The 17952-nt window shown below is 43.9% G+C and overlaps 1 protein-coding gene across 2 annotated transcripts in view; it reads left to right on the forward strand.

Annotated features, from left to right (window-relative positions):
* LOC140733020 (interferon gamma receptor 1-like) overlaps positions 1-14367 on the forward strand; it is a 63831-nt gene extending 49464 nt beyond the window's left edge. For both annotated transcript variants that reach the window (XM_073055784.1, XM_073055785.1), the window contains exons 4-7: positions 2671-2834; positions 8666-8822; positions 11420-11526; positions 13999-14367. In XM_073055784.1, the coding sequence (XP_072911885.1) occupies positions 2671-2834; positions 8666-8822; positions 11420-11526; positions 13999-14229 (659 nt within the window). In that variant the 3' untranslated portion in view covers positions 14230-14367. The remainder of the gene's footprint in view (positions 1-2670; positions 2835-8665; positions 8823-11419; positions 11527-13998) is intronic.
* Positions 14368-17952: the final 3585 nt, after the last annotated feature.

The raw sequence follows: 17952 nt of genomic DNA on the forward strand, positions 1-17952 counted from the left end.
CAGTTCTTTATTGGGCTTGTCTGCACCACGACAAACCCATGTTATCAACGTAAGATCTGACTGTACCATTGGAGCCAATGAAAAGATCATGTTGAATTGTTCTATGAAAAGAAAACTCCGACTGAACTTTTGACAGATAAACAAACATGAAACCAGACCACAAATCAGACCAGCTGTATACTCTGTGCAGATGGCTGGAATTTTTTATTTCTTAAGCACAGTTGGGAAGGGAAGTTTTTTAATCTGAGTCATTATTTGTATTTAACTGGGAGTGTTTTTCTTCCCCGTACATTCGCATTCTTGACACAAATGAAAGCAGATGAGTTTCACCTGGATTGCTAAGTTGTTATAATAGTGCAATCACTCGAGTCGAGGAAGATGTTCGCCAAAGGGGCTGTCTGTTGGTGGCTCTTCATTCTTTATGCCAAGGAGCCTTACCATTGACCGAGGGGTCCATGGACCCCAGGTTGGGAACCCCTGATGTTGCGGCCGATCTGAGGTCCACATATTCTGTTGCAGTGTGGACAGGAGTAAGTGGTGGCTGTGGATAGTAGTTGGGTCTTTTGGTTGCTCAGTCTCTGCTTTCACAGCTGCTGCCTGTTCTCTACGGCACAGTGGAGGTCGCTCTCATGTAGTGCAGCTGCCTCTTCACTGGTGGGTGAAGGAGACAGAATTTTGTAAAGTAAATCTACTTCACTTACTATCATTTTGCCTCATTTAGAGACTTTTGATCTTCTCCAAATGATCTTTCAACCAGTATATTTTAGTATGAGAAGGTACAAGACACGTTATTATTTTAAGACACGGGGAATGGCCTTTCATATCACCAGACAGACTAGTGCCAGGGCACACGGGCTCAAGAGTCGGCGTCACGGTAACGTAGCAGTTAACGTGACACTACCACAGCTCAGGGTGTCGGGATTCAAAGTTTAGTGCCGGTGTCCTCTGTAAGGAGTTTGTACGTCCTCCCCGTACAATGTATGGGTTTCCTCTGGGTGCCCTGATTTCCTCCGGCATTCCAAAGATGCACCAGGCAGTAGGTTAATTGATCGTTGCACATTGTCCCGTGATTGGGCTAGATTTGGACTGGTGTGTTGCTGGTGGTGCGGCTCGTAGGGCCAGAAGGGCCTATTCCAAACTGTATTTCCGATTTTAAATAAATAAATAGATAGATAAATAAACATGTAGATATATAGATAGATAAATAAACAAATAAATAACTAGATAAATAAATAAATAGATATATAGATAAATAAATAAATAGATAAAGTTCGGTGGAGTAGATTTAGGATGGAGGTCAGCCATGAAGGAATGGCAGAGAAAACTCAATGGGCTGAACGGCCTCTGCTCCTCTGTCTTTTGGTCTTATGGAGATGAGGAGAAACTGCTTCTACCGGAGGGTAGAGAATCTGTAGAATTTTCTGCCAAGAAAACAGTAGAGGCCACCCCATTAAATATATTTAAGAAACAGTTAGATAGCTTTTTGCCTAGCAGGGGAATTAAAGGTTCTGGGTAAGAGGCAGGTGAGTGGAGCAGAGCCCACAGTCAGATCAGCCATGACCTCATTGAATGGCAGAGTTCACTCGATGGGCCAAATGGCCGAATCCTACTCCTGGCTCTTCTGTTCTTATGTTCCAATCAATATGGTAATCAGGACTATCAGAAGCAGAGAAAGAAAAGGCCCTGCAAGCCTACCTCACCATTTAGTAAAGCTGATTTTACGGTTCAAATTCACTTCTCCCTTGATCATGTTGGCGTTGAAGTCTATCAGTTGAATGTACATAAGCACCGAGCATCTACAGCACTTTGAGAGAAAGGAATCTAAAGACTGACAACCCTCATTTGAGGATTAAGAGGCTGGCCTCTCTCCTGAGATCTGCTGCTGGTTGTAACAACCTCTTAGAATCTCACCCTGTCAATCCCCACATTCTTCTCAACTCCAGTGAGTGTAGTGTGCAGACCAATCTCCATCAAAGACTCACAAAGCTTCTTTCAATGAAGCATTAACTTCAATCATTGTCTCAGTTTAAGACAATTGGAAAAATGTCCAAAGCAGGAAGAATTAGTTTTTACTGATGCAGGTATTTGGAATGTAGAATATTAGAGTATGAAGTTGTACCACCCTTTTAACTGACTCTAATGTCAATCTAACCCTTCCCTCCCATGTAGCTCTCCATTTTTCATGGGATCTATTACTTAAAGTGCATCAGGACCTCTGCTACTGATTGTGAACCGTAATTTCTATCAGAATCAGGTTTATTATCAGCGATTTGTGCTGTGAAATTTGTTGTTTTGCGGCAGCAGTACAGTGCAAAACTTAAACGATACTATAAATTACAATAAGAAATATATAAATAAGTAGTGTAAAGAAAAGGGAAAAAGTGAAATAATGTTCATGGGTTAAGGTCCGTCCAGAAATCTGATGGCAAAGGGGAAGAAGCTGTTCCTGAAATATTGAGTGTGTGCCTTCAGGCTCCTGTACCTCCTCCTTAATGGTAGCAATGAGAAGAGGGCATGTCCTGGATGATAAGGGATCCTTAGAGATGGACGCTGCCTTCTTGAGGCATTGCCTATTGAAGAGTCCTCAATGGTGACGATTCTAGCCTTTAAGTAGACTTGAGCAGGTTTCTGAATATTCTTTGATTATAATGTTGCCCTGTTTTTTTATAGCCACACTGGGTGCTCCAACGGTTGCTGTGGCGATTCGTGGACAAGAAGTTACTTTAAGATGCATTTATCCCCGTGTTGGAAACGTGACCACAAAGACCGGTTTGAACATCAACAATGACTTTAAGTGTAAAATTTGTGTTGAGCAGGAAGGGCACAATGTATTGGTGAGTGCTGTTCAATAATTAAATGTCTTTTGTAAATCCAGATTTAATGCACTTATTAAGCAAAGCTGTTATAATTACATTGTGGTTATAATTATCTAAAAATTATTAACAGTATTTAAACAATTATGTGAAGCAGGTTTATATAAAAGTATTATAGCATTATTTTTCCCATATCATTTAGAAGTTTTATTTAAATATTTATTCACAGCACTTTCTAATAAAGCTATTATGGACATAGTATTTCCTTCAGCTGATCAGAAGCAGGTTTATTCTCACTGACATACGTCACGTTGTTTTGCGGGCAGCAGTACAGTCCAATACATACAAATTACAAAAAAAGGTACGTTTTCACAAATCAAATGGCAGAGGCGTTTTATGTTTAAATGAAACCACAGCAACTCATTTATTGTACTCCAAGCACTGAGTACGAAGCACAGTAAAGCTACTTTACACAATTCTGTCATTACACCTTCAAGTCGGTGGTTGTGAATTACGTACGTTTCCAGCAATTATATTGTCCCACAGAGTCACCCGCAGAATTCAGCGTGGTGAGCCTGTCTGGAGCTGGGACGAGCTGTGTGGGTCAGGTCCTATGTTGCACGGGCGGAGGAACTGCAGGTGCTTCTGGCTCATCCACAGGCCTGTTGACACACTCATGGTCATATCGTGACAGCAGTGGAAGCCTCCAAATCTTGGTGGGCCGGTTTAAAGCCATCTACCGAACTACATCCAGGTTTACCCCCTCATCTGTGATAAGAGTCTTTTCTGTCCGTTCTAAAATGTTGAACAGGCCTATGGGGATGTCGGTGCGCATCATGGCAGATGAAAACAAACGAGGCAGAGCGTAGGTCAACAGGAATGCAAGATTGCTGTATACCATGAAGGGAGGTAGGAATAGGTGCAAAGGTATTGAATTTATTGAGAAGGGTGGAATGCTGTTGAGTGGCCGAGCAGGCAGTCAGGAATAGAATCACCTGGCAGTTGTATCGGCTGCCCATATACTGCAAGTCCTCTTAGGGAGCTGTTCTGAGCTCCAGCATGCCAACATTTATCTGTCAGGGAAGCTCTCAAGGCAGCCTTTAAGGAGCGGTGAAACCGCTTGCACAGGCCATTGGACTATGGGTGATACACCGTGGTGTGACGTAGCCTAACACCAAGGTTCTAGGCCATCGCAGCCCAGCGGTCTGATATGAGCTAGGGACTTGTGGTCAGAGGAAAGATCAGATGGGGTGCCAAAGTGAGTAACGCAGGTGCTGACGAACACCCAAGCCACATCTGCGGCCATTGTTGATGCTAGAGGATAACCACTGTGGTACAGTCCACCATGGTAACGAGGTGTGTGAAACCACAGGAGGGGGAAAGAGGTCCAACAAGGTCCACATTGGCATCATCAAACCTTCGCTCAGGGTCCTCAAAAGGTGCCAATGGCGCCTGAACATGACGGTTAATTTTCACCCACTGGCACCCCACACAGGCTGCAGTCCAATCACACACACATTCTTAATAAGGCCGTGCCACAGAAAACTTTAGTGCAGCCAGTTTCTGTGAAACCTTCCTGCCTGGATGCGAGAGGCCACGAATGGAGATAAAAACAGTCCAGCTCCAGTTTGCTATGGGGTGAGGGCAACCGGGTGAGACACCACACAGGAGAGAAACCACAGCTTCCCTGAACTTAATGTCAGCCAACCGCAGGTCTGTGACTGCTGTTTGGTAAGCCTGGGCCTCTGGGTCAGTAGTTTGGTTGGCTGCCATGTTGGCATAGTCAACCCCGATGTGTATGGCTTCAACAGCTGGCCATGAGAGGCAATCAGCCACGGCATTATTTTTCCCCTTGACATGTTGTATATCAGTCGTGAACTCTGATTTGTAGGCCGGGGGCGTTGCTGCCGTGCAGACCAAGGGTCTGATATTTTGGCCAATCTGTGCACGAGGGGTTTGTGGTCAATGACCGTTGTGAAATGGTGACCCTTTGGAAGAAAACAAAGATGGCGGATGACAAGGTAGAGACCAAGAAGCTCACGGTCTGACGTGCTTTACTTCCTTTCAGGAGGACGGAGCTGCCGGCTGAAGAAGGCGACCGGCTGCCACACGCCTCTGACCATCTGTTCAGGCACAGCACCCACAGCATAGTCTGAAACGTTACTAGTAACAATTATGGGTGCATTGGGGAGTGGGTGCGCCAGTAGGGTCGCATTGGAAAGAGCTTGTTTGACGTCATCAAATGCCCTGGTCATGTCCACTGACCTGTCAAGCACGTGATTAGGGGTATTGTCTTTAAGTGAACTATACAGGGGAAGCATAAGTTTAGCAGCTCGTGGAAAGAAGTAGTGACAGAAATTCACCATGCTTAAAAACGCATGTTTTTTTAGTAGTGAGGGGTGGTGGGAAATCCATGATAGCGGCTATTTTTGATGGCAGGGGTTTTGCACCTTCTGCGGAGATGTGATGGCCGAGAAAGTAAATGGTTGACAACCCAAGCTGGCATTTAGCAGGGTTAATAATCAACCCTTGTTGATTTAAGCACTTGAAGAGTGTGTGGAGATGAGATACACGTTCGGACTTGGATACACAGTATGTCATCCAGGTAAACAGAAAGAAGTTCTGAGTCTTTTAATACAGGGTCCATCAAGGTTCAGAAAATCTGCACTACGTTCCTCAGTCCAAACAGCATGTGCAGACACTCAAAGAGGCCAAATGGGGGGGTTATCGCTGCCATTTTGGGAATGTCCTCCGAGCACACAGGCACCTGAAGGTAGCCCCTAACTAGATCGACTTTGGAGAAAATTTACTTTTCAGTTAAATGTGCTGAGATGTCCTGGATGTGTGGGACTGGGTAACGGTCAGGGGTTACGGCCTCGTTAAGGCATCGGTAATCGGCACATGGACAGTATTGGAGCTAGGGACCATATGGAGGCGTGAAGCCCAGGGGTTATTTGACCAGTCTGCAACGCCAAGTCTTTCCATGTTGGCAAACTCGGCCTTCACGGTTGCCAGCTTTTCTGGGTTCAGTCTACACACACGGGGGCATGGACTGGCAGGCCAGGTGTGGAAATGGGGTGCTCAACCCCATGTTTTGTGACTGTCATGGAGAATGTGGGCTTGGTGAGGCCTGGGAATTTGCCCGACTGTCAAATAAACTCAAATGCGGTGGTGCATGCACGTGGCAGAGTTGTTGTGAGGAACTTACTGGGGGAGCAGGGTAATGACCTAGAGTCCTTGACATCCACAAGCCAGCTGTTCCGAAGATCAACTAATAACTCTTGGGCACACAGGAGATCTGCACCGTGCAGAGATCTAGCCACTTTAGCCAGGACTAAGTCCCATGTGTAACGTCGCCCACTGAAGCAGAGCGTCACCTGTCGTGCCCTGTAAGTCTGGATCCTGCTGCCGTTGGCATCTTCCAGCGAGGTTTCAACGCTCTTTGCCTTCTGATCAATAAGTGATGCTGGCAGCACACTCACTCGAGCACTTGTGCCACATAAGAAGCATTGCCCTGACAGGGTCTCCGCAATGACCAGCTGACATCCCTGGCAGCCGGAACCCACGGTGTTCACAGACCTCTGGCGTCCTGATGCACTGGCACCATCGAAGCTGCAAGGCGGTCAGCACTTCCTAGCGTTCATACCGAAGCGAGCGTGGTGAAAACACAGGCCTGGCATCGTCTGTTTTACAGCCACAGGTGCCCTTATGTTGGGGTCTTTTCTGACCAGGCTTATTGAGGTAGAGAAGGGAGCAGGAATGGTGCACTGCTGTCTAGCTGAGTGTAGACTATCAGCCACTGTAGCAAGCGCTCTATAGTCATTCACGGGTGCATTAGTGAAGGCCATGTGAACTTGATCAGGCACTTGCTGCATGAAGAGTTCCTTAACAATAAAACAAGGATGGTGATTTCCCAAGACAGACAGCATGCGGTCCATTAGCTTCAATGGCTTATCATTGCCAAGGCTGGGCAAGGAGAGCAACTGTTTGGTGCACTAAGACTCCGATAGTCCAAAAGTCTGATAAATGTGAGTTTTCAGTGATCGGTATTTATCGTGTTCAGGCAGGTGTTCTAGTAGGCGCACCACTCTCTCAGCTGTGGAACTGCTGAGTGATGCTACCACATAGTAGAATTTGGTATCATCAGCGGTGATTTCTCACAGCACGAATTGGGCCTCAGCTTGTACAAACCAAGCGATGGCATTTTACTCCCAAAACTCCAGCAGGTTCAAAGCGACTGCATTGGCCAACATATTCTATAACTCCAGAATCGTTTGAGAGAAGCAGGGTCACCAACGTAGGTTTTCGCCAATAGTTTAATGTTTACAAAACACCGTAGCAACTCACTTATTGCCATCCAAACACTGAACACAAAGCACATAAAAGGACTTTATGTAATTATGTCATCACGTCAGACCAGCCTCTTAAAGTGAGCCCCAATTCAGTGGTGGTGGCCATGAATTATGTATGTTTCCATCAGTTACGTTACCCTAGCAATTAGAAATATACAGTGTAAAACGTAAATAGTCCAAAAATAATACCGAAAATAGTGCAAATAGAAAGCGAAACAGTGAGGTAATGTTTATGTGTTCATGGACCATTCAGAACTCTGATGGCAAAGGGAGAAGAATCTGTTCCTAAAAAGTTGAATGTGGGTCCTTACTCCTCCCTGATAGTAGTAATGAGAAAGGGCACGTTCCAGATGGAGAACAACACTCAAACTCAGGAATTCCTACGCTATGCCAATCTGCTTTTCTATGTCTGTCTCCTCTAACTTTTCTGTTCAAGTTTCTGGGTAACTGTTCTAATGCATGATGTGAGTCTTTGTTAATTTGGTAATGATAGTTCCCAGGTACTGTGAAGAACCAGGGAACAATTAACCACGCTCAGAAGCTACAGTCAGTTGTTGGCACTATTAATGAAAGGTCATAAATCTGAATCATTATCTCTCACTCTTCCTCTAAAGTTCAAGTTCAAGTTTATTGTCATTCAACCATACACAGGGATACCACCAAATGAAACAATGTTCCTCTGGACCAAGGTGCAGAACACAATACATATAGCTCCCACACAACTCGCACAGTAATATTACCACAAATAAATTAACAGATAATAACGAAGGGTCTCGGCCCGAAACGTCGACAGTGCTTCTCCCTATAGATGCTGCCTGGCCTGCTGTGTTCTACCAGCATTTTGTGTGTGTTGTTGTTTGAATTTCCAGCATCTGCAGATTTCCTCGTGTTTGCTAACAGATAATAAGGTGCATTTAAGACGTAAGTTTAAAAAGTAAGCAGAGTAACGACACTGGTGTAACTTACATGGTGAGACCTGGGTGGTGGCAGAGAGTTGAATGGTCTCACAGCCTGGTGGAAGAAGCTGTTTCCCATCCTGACCGTTCTTGTCCTAATGCTACGTACGGTACCTCCTGCCTGATGGTAGGGAGTTAAAGAAATTGTTGGACGGATGGGAGGGCTCATTGTTTATGCTAAGGGCCCTGCAAATACAGTCCTGCCGGTTTACAATAGTATGTGTCCGAAGGGTGAGAAATGATCCTCTTAGGAGTCCTCGCAATCCTTTGTAAGGTCTTGCAGTCAGATACTATCTGACCTATTGAGTACCTCCCGCATTTGTTGTTTTGTTTCAGAATTCTGAATATCTGCAGTATTTATATATTCTGCATTCCAACCTTTATCCGCCTAACAAGAGCTATTCTATTTTTTAAAAAATGGAATCCTTCCTTATGAACAGATTAATCAGAACATACAAATACAGAACTAATTTTAATTTACATAAAGCATTAATGTGAATCGCCTTGTAATCTTACTCTTTCATTTTGCTATCTCTAACCCAAGGCAAATTGCTCAATCAGAAGATTAAAACTGAAGTTTAAAGTAACCCATTCAAGAGTTACTTTATGTGTGTCTGCTCAAGTGAATTCAGAAAAATGGAAAATGAAAGCAGAATGGTCAAGGAAAAAATGCTTCAAAGTTTATTCCTTAAATCTACAAGGTAACGTGACCAAGTTAGAGAGGCATTTTGTATTACAGTGTAATTGTCCTTATAAAATGGCTGAATCAGAATCAGATTTATTTTCACTGCCTTCTATAACATGAAATTTGTTGCTTTATACAGTGCAAAGACATAAAGTTACTATTAATTATGAAGTAAATTAATATTGCCAAAAAAGTTCCTACTTTTTGTGGTCCATGGGTTCGTGGACTGTTCAGGAATCCGATGGTAAAGGGAAAGCAGCTGTTCCTGAAATGTTGAATATGAGCATTTGAGGCTCTTGTACCTCCTCCCTGATCATAGCAGAGAGAGAGAGAGGGCAGGTCCTGGATGGTGAGGGCCCTTTGTCATGCCCTGCATGAGACCATGTTAAGGATGGGTCCTCAGAGACCATGTTAGGGAACTGGAGCTGCAGTTCAATGACTTTTGGCTGCTATAGGAGAATGAGGAGGTGAGAGATAGGAGCTACAGGGAGGAAGTCACCCCTAAGTTGCAGAAAGCAGGTACCTGGGTGACCATTAGGAGAAGGAAAGGGAATAGCAGGTAGTGCAGAGTATACCTGTGGCCATCCCCCTCAATAATAAGTATACTGCTTTGGGAACTGTTGGAGAGGACAACCTACTGGAGGGAAGCCACAGCGACCTGATCTGTGACACTGAGTCTGTCCCTGCGGCTCGGAAGGGAAGGGGGTTGGAATCCAGTAGAGCTAGGGGATTTCATAATTAGAGGAGCAAAAAGCAAGCTTTGTGGGCGTGAAAGAGACACTGGATGGTACGTTGCAGGGGTGTATCAGATCGAGCCCATAGCATTCTAAAGGGGGAGGGTGAGCAGCCGGAAGTCGTGGTACGTATTGGCACCAACAACATAGGTCGGAAAAGGGGAGGAGGTCCTGAAGAGAGAATTTAGGGATCTAGGTAGAAAGCTGAAAAGCGGGACCTGCAGGGTAGTTATCTCTGGATTGCTGCTCGTGCCATGCGCCATTGAGAGTAAGAATCAGATGATCTGGTGGATGAACGTGCGGCTGAAGAAATGGTGCAGAGGGCAACGTTTCAGATTATTGGACCGTTGGGATCTCTTGTGGGGAGGGTACAACCTATACAGAAAGGATGGGTTGTACCTGAACCCCAGGAGGACCAATATCTTTGCGGCCAGATTGGCTGGAGCTGCTGGGGAGGGTTTAAACTAATTTGGCAAGGAGATGGGAGCTGGAGTGACTGGGCTGAGAATGGGGTACTTGATATACAACTAGATGCAGTGAGACTGTGACGGAAGAACAGGCTGATGTTAGGGCAAAATTGCAGTCAGTTGGATTTTAAATTGTAACAAGGGGCCAAAATCATAAAGAGTAATGAATACAGGACTGAAGCTGTTATACTTGAATATAGCCAGTATACAGAATAAGACGGATGATCTTTTAGCACAGTTACAGATTGGCATGTATGACGTTGTGGCCATTGCTGAGTCATGGTTCATATCTATATGGAATGAGCAGCCAGAGGGAGTGGCTGAGGGAAGTACAGCATTTAAAAGGTGCTTGGACAGGTACGTGGATAGGATAGGTTTCGAGGGATCTGTGCCAAGTGTGGACGAAGGGGACTAGCTCAGATAGGGATCTTAACTGGCATGAGTTAGTTGGGCTGAAGGCCAGTTTTCATGCAGTGTGATTCTATGATGCTTTCAACTGTAGATCCTGTTTAGTTGATATTTCAAAACTGCTGTTTGCCATCAAAGATCTTACTCAAAGTAGTCAATGTAGCTTGTATTAAGGTTACATCTTTTTGATCTTTTGAATCTTAAGTATGATACCTTGGCATGAATTTTAGGCTGAAAAAAACTATGACAATGTAAAATTAATGACTAAAAACTACATCTAATATATAAACTAAAATATATATAGAAGACACTGCATTATTCTCTCAAAGTTTTATTTCATTTTGATGTTAGTATAAGTGAGCTGCCTATTCCATTGTCCTTTACTCTCTGAACACATCCTGATTCCTTTTCCGACCCTAATTATCATGCAGTTTCCTTTCATTCAGGTGCCGCGTAAAATTGCCATCGAACTGAATGGCAGATGCAAAAGCTGTACCTAATTAACCTGCAATAGGGTACATAAGCAGATTCCCTCAACCCAAATGCTATGATATCTATCTAGTTCTAGAGAACCACAGTAAGTTTTCTCTCTGCTGGACTCCGGTAGCAGAGCTGCCTAACTTACCAGCTGGAATCCAAGACCTCCAACTATAGTTACACACGCACTCATGTCTTACATTTGCTTACATTCCTAGGTGAAAAATGCTCACAGTTTGTGTCAGCGTCTACCAGTAGAATTCAGCACAGTATATTTTATCTTTTCTATAACACATGACATCCAGCAATACTGGTATATTTATTTTTGATTTACTGTTATATGTGCAAATGATCCAATGCTTAAATTTGAAAGAGAGTCATGGACACCTTCATGAATTTCTGGCCACGATGCTACACTCTGACTTCAATTTAGATTATTCTAAGGCAATAGTAGTGTGGTAGACTTATTCCAACCTTATTTCCAAAAGCCTTCTCACAGTGGTTTTAATGGTTTCTTCTCCATCCAGAGATATTAATTGCCCTTTTGGCTGTGATTGCCTTTGCCCTGGGGCTCGCCAGTGCAGCTATTCTCTGGAAACTTTTAAAGAAGGAAGCAGTCTTGCCAAAATCTTTGGTAAGTAGATCTGTTTTGAGTAAATTGGGAAGATGGTCTCAGGGAAATGCACAGCAAAAATGTGAAGGTTGTTTAGGGAGCACTCGCAAGGGGTTATGGATAGGGTTGTCCCATTGAAGCAGGGAAAGAATGGTAAGATGGAGGAGCTATGGTTGACAAGGGAAGTGGAATATTTAGACCACAAGACGTAGGAGCAGAATTAGGCCATTCAGCCCTTCAAGTCTTCTCTGCCATTCCATCATGGCTGATTTATTATCGCCCTCAATTCCACTATTCTGCCTTCTCCCTGTAACCTTTGATGCCCTTACTATTACTGAGCCCATCAACCTCTGCTTTAAACATACCCAATGACTTGGCCCCACAGCTGCCTGTGGCAAAGAATTCCACAGATTCACTTTAGACAAGAGGGAGGAGGAAGCATACTTAAAGTTTGGAAAGCAAGGATCAGAAAGGACTCTTGAGAGTTATAAGGTAGCCAGGAAAGAGCTTAAGACTGAACTTAGGAGAGCAAAAAGGGGGCATGAGAAGCCCTTGATTAGAAGGATTAAGAAAAACTCCAAGGTGTTCTCCATGTACATGAAGATCTAGAGGATGACTAGAGTGAGAGTGGGACCAGTTGGGGCTAGAAGAGGAAAGATGTGCCTGGAGTCGGAGAAAGTAGGGGAGGTCCTTAATGAATATTTTATTTCAATGTTCACCAGGGAGAGGGACCTTCATGAATGTGAGGTCAGTGTAGAAAAGACTAATGTAAATGAACGTGTGGTTCAGAAAGTGGCAGTGTTGGAGCTTTTGAAAAATATTAGAATAGATAAGACACTGGTTGCTACAGGAACCAGCCAGTGGGTAGTGGCATCCGCACCGGACTTCGAGATGACTGGTCCTGAGTTCGAATCTGGCCAGCTCTTTGCATGCTTTCCATCCATGCTGGGTGGATCGTCAAGCTAGCTACTCAACCTCATTAAAAAAACAGACAGAAGTCCTAAAGAAATGGCAAGGTTGCCACCCGATGCGCCACAAGGAACAAGTACCAAAAGTGAGTGAAGAGATTGCTGAGGCATTGAAGATGATCTTTGCATCCTCACTGGCCGTAGGAGTAATGTCAGACAACTTGAGGGTGACAAACGTTGTTCCCTTGTTCAAGAAAGGTGATGGGGATAATCCTAGGATTTATAAACCAGTGAGCCTTATGTCAGTGGTGAGAAGACTAAAGGTGAGGATTGTTATGGGCAGGATTTGGGAGCATTTGAGAAGCATAGTCTGATTAGGGATAGTTGTCATGGTGTTGTGAAGGGTAGATAGTGCCTCATTAACTTGACCGACTTTTTTGAGGATGTGACAAATCACAGTGATGAAGGTAGAGCAATGGATGTGGTGCATTTGGGTTGTAGTAAGGTGTTTGACAAGGGTGGTGGGATGGAGATACAGCTCCACCAAAGGAGGTGTAAGGTGCTCCATCCTTCTTCTAGCCTGCAGGCATAGCACCTGCTTAGCCCCCCACCCCCCCACCCCACCGATCAGGGTCAAGTGAAGTCATGGGAGCAGATGGTGGGTGGTCGTACGAGCAGCTGGTGGACAGGAAATGGAAGGGTGGGTTAGCAAGTTTGCATGTGATACAAAGGTTAGTGGTGCTGTGGATAATGTAGAAGGTTGGTGTAGGTTACAATGGGACATTGATAGGATGCAGAGCTGGGCGGAAAAGTAGCAGATGGAATTCAGCCTGGACAAGTGTGAAGTGATTCATTTTGGAAGGTCGAATTTGAAGGCAGAATACAGGGTTAATGGTGAGATTGTTAGCAGTGTGGAGGAACAGAGGAATCTTGAGGTCCATGTCCATAGATCCCTCAAAGTTGTCATGCATGTAGATAGGATGGTTAAGAAGATGTATGGTGTGTGTTGGCCTTTAATTGGGAGTTGGGAGATTGAATTCAAGAGTCATGAGATAATGTTGCAGCACTATGAAACCCTGGTTAGCCCACATTTGGAGCATCGTGATCAGTTGTGGTTGCCTCAATTTAGTAAAGATATGTACATTTTAGAGAGGGTGCAGAGATATGTCATGAAATTTGTTGCTTTACAGCAGCAGTACAGTGCCATACATACAATTAAAATGGGAAATACAAAAAATGAGTAAGTACAGCAAACAGAGGGCAAAAAGTGAGGTAGTGTATATGGGTTCATTGTCCATTCAGAGATCTGATAGCGGTGGGGAAAAAGGTTTCCCTAAAAGACTGAGTGTGCCTGTTACCCCCTCTCTGATGGGAGTAATGAGAAGAGGGCATGTCCTGGCTAGTGAGGTAATGATGTATACCATGTCTTTGAGGCATCGCCTTTTGAAGGGTTGCACTGAAATCAGATATGTCTGTACTTACTATGTAACTCCATATTGTTACCATGTACTTGTTTAACCAGTCGTAACATGTCTATTAACGTTGAACGTGTCTGTGCTCTGACTTTGACCCTTCTGCTTCCTAGATACTAATTGTAAAGGCCATCAAGCCACATGTAGAGAAGATTGAAGAAGACACTGTATCTATTGTGATTAAATATGAGGAAGTGAGTTCTGGTGAGCGTGATAACATCACTGAGGAAGTTACTAAACCCAGCACAGGTCCTGAGGAGCCGGAACCACATGTTGCTGAAGTGAAGTATGCTGGGAAGGTCTATGAATATGATAGGCCTCAAAATCTGGGGAATGTTCTTTAATTGTCAAGGATGCTGCCTCCTTTCATTACAACTCCTTGTCCCAGGCAGATATTGTACATCATTATTGCCATGCTCTGGAGATGATTTGTGTGAAAAAAGTACAAAATAAATTAGAGAATGCTCTGTAATGAATCATAATCAGACTCACACTCAGAATTATGTTTATTATCAATGATATAAGTCATGATATTTATTATTTTGTGGCACCAGTATATTGTGATACATAAAATGTTATTATAAATTACTGTAAGAAATACTAAAACATTAGTTAAATCACCCTGAATTAGTTAAATCATCTTAGAAAGGAATTCCTAATGCAAGCCCAACAACTTAAGGTTTAGAATCTTTTCAGGATCCAGCTGGTATCAAGAACCATACAGCCATAAGACACAGGAGAAGAATTAGGCGATTTGGCCCATCAAGTCTGCTCCACCATTCCATCATGACGGATTTATTATCACTCTTAATTCCATTCTGCTGCCCTCTCTCCATAACCTTTGATGCCCTGACTAATCAAGAACCTATCAACCTCAGCTTTTAATATACCCAGTGACTTGGCCTCCACAGCCACCTGTTGCAGTGAATTCCAGAGATTCACTGCCCCCTGAATAAAGAAATTCCTCCTCGTCTCTGCTTGAAATATACATTCCTCTACTCTGAGGTTTTGCCCTCTGGTTCTAGATGCCCCAGCATCCTATAGGAACCATCCTCTCCACATCCATTCTATCTGGGCCTTTCAATATTTGGTCAGCCCAGGATTAGGGGAAGAATGGCTCAATATCCAAGTTTTAATAAAAATAGAGAAGTAACAAAAACATTTGTTTATTTTTTGTATATCATAATGTTGTGGTTTACTTTGAAGTGGTCATTATTGTTATGAAGGCAGGCACACGTTTTCACTCAGCAAGTAGCACAAATAACCATTTTGGTGACATGGACTGAAGGGCAAATGTTGACTGGGAAAGATTCAAAGTGTTGTCTCCATCACCATCTAAATTAAGAGATTTCCATTTTCACCAGAATAGGGTGAGTGGATCAATCACCTGCTGGGGCTCGCAAGGCCTCAGTGGAATATCATCACAGGCCCTGTCATTCCAGTGTTAACTCAAGTCTCCCCAAGCAGACCATTTACCCCCAGTAGGAGGAAGGTCAGCGAGCCCCTGGTGGGCAAAGGAAACGATTCAATGCTAACGTTAAAATCGGTCTAAAGAAGTTCAACATTACCTCTAAAAACTGCACTCAATAGATGCAAGAGAAAACCTGCAGATGCTGGAAGTCCAGGCAACACACAAAATGCTGGAGGAGCTCTGCAGGCCAGGCAGCTTCTATGGAAGAGAGTAAAGAGTCGACTGTACTCTTTTGCAATGATGCTGCCTGGCTTGCTGAGCTCCTCCAGCATTTTGTGTGTGTGTGTGTGTTACTCAATAGATACATCTGGAGGAAATCTGCTGAAGAGGAACTTGCACTACATGAGAGTGACCTCAGTTGTACTGCAGAAAACTAGTGGCAGTTGCGAAAGGGGAGACTGAGCAACCAAAAGATGCAACCATTAACCACAGCCACCACTTACTCCTGTCCACACTGCAACAGAATATGTGGATCCCAGATCAGCATCTACAACCACCTGACCACCCACCAACGGTCAACGCCTCAGGAGAACATCAGACCCAACTCAAGTGATCGTACTACTATTCCAGTGCAATTCTGTAGCTTGCCAGTCAGGTAAATGAGACATAAGCAAAGGGGGAAAAAATTCTATAAGAGCATTAGGAGTAAATCCTCCAAACCAATTGTGTCCTAACATCAATGAGCCTCTGGCCTACTAGATTGGGAATTCTGGCAGTCTATCTAGTTTAACACACTATGGGGGAATGCAAATTTTAACAAATGAGCTACATTTAAATGAGACTTTCTCTCTGTTGGTTGAGGATTTCCCATCTCTATCCCTATTGGGTAATAGGGTGGTGATACGTCACCCCTTGGGCAAGGGGTAGCACTTGCTTAGACACCCCCTCCCCCATCACGTGAAGCCATGGGAGCAGGTGGGGGATGGTTGTATGAGCAGCCGGTGCAGATCACAAGTCCTGGCTATGCAACCACTGACGCCAGGCAAACTATCTCTGAAGAGCTTCAATGGATGAGTCAGCCGTCTTGTAAAGGCACTGCTCAGAAGAAGGCAAGGTCAAACCACTTCTGCAGAAAGATTTTCCAAGAACAATCGTGGTCAATAGACCACAATTGCCCATGTCATACAACACGGCACATGGTAATAATTTCTGTTGAAGTCCTATATTGGGATAGATATCTTAGTTGTGCACCTTCCTGCTGCAGAGCATAACTTTTAATATGTTCACCTTCACACCTTATTCTTCTTCCGTAGTTTAGAAAGGAAAATCAGAATAATCCTAGAAACTACAGGCCATAAATTCCATTTTCTGGCCTTAAATCAGTGGCAGGGAAGTTTTGGAGAAGGTTCTTAGGAAATGGATTCACCCACATTTGGAAAAGCATGGACTCATGAGGGGCAGACAGCATGGCTTTGTGTGGGGGATGTCACATCTCACAAACTCAACTGAAATTTATGTGGAGGTAACAAAGAGGAAACATGCAGTTTAGGAAAACACTTGACAAGGTCCCTCAATAAGATTAAACTGCATGGAATCTGCAGGGACTTAGTAGATTGGATTCAAAATTAGCTTGGTCATAGAGGGTAGTGTTGGAGTTGTGTTATAGTGGCTGGAGGTCTGTGATAAAAGATCAGTGCTGGGACCCCTGTTTGTAGCATATATATAGGTGGGCTGAGGAGCAAGCTTGGAGACAACAGAAAAATTAATGGAATTGCAGATAGTCTACACCAGGGTTTAGTCTAGTTGGAAACTTGGGCAGAGAAATGGCAGATAGAGTTTAATCTGGACAAGAATGAGATGTTGCACTTTGGGATGTCAAATGCAAGAATATAGTGAGTATCAGCATATTGAAGTATGAAGTACTTCAATATCCCTAGGAGTATTGAAGTACAAGGGTATCTTGGGGTGCTTCTTTGCCACACTGTCTACCTGTGATGCCACATTCAGGGGATCATACAGGAGACTCCTAGGTCTTTCTGTTCAACAGCACTCTCTTTGTCTGTCCTATCCTTGCTGTCTTGTCTTGTGTCCACTTCTTGATGCCACACTAAGGCATAACTACTACGTCGACTCGGGCCTAGGAGGCCGGCATCGGGCATACCTTACAAGACGTGAAACAAAAGACTGTGTGGCACACCACTCCTCACACAAACCTTTGGACAAGATGCAAAAGTGACTAAATTATTCCAAAAATGAAGGGTTTGAAGTCTATACATAAGACCTGAGTCATTCTCCTTGGAATAGAAGAGACTGTGAGTAAAACAGATAAAGGTATTTAAAATCATGAAGGGTGTAGGCAGAGTAGATCAAGAGAGATTGCTCCTGTTGGTGAAAGGATCAAGAATTAGAGGACACTAAAGAAAGGTGACTGGCAAAAGAACCACATATGGAAGAAGTGGTTGGGGTTTGGACAGGAACGACAGGCATTGTAATGCAGATAGGTTCAACTGCGGTGGTCAAAAGAAAAGTTAAGTATTGGAAAGAACTTGCAGGACAACATGGAGTGAGCAGCAAGGTTGGACTGAACCTGTACCTTTATGTTAAAGAACAACATGGTTAATTTAACAAAATAGTCACTGGATCTAGTCACAAACAA

This window comes from Hemitrygon akajei, chromosome 9 (genome assembly GCF_048418815.1).
Source record: "Hemitrygon akajei chromosome 9, sHemAka1.3, whole genome shotgun sequence".
In the NCBI taxonomy this organism is placed as follows: Eukaryota; Metazoa; Chordata; class Chondrichthyes; order Myliobatiformes; family Dasyatidae; genus Hemitrygon; species Hemitrygon akajei.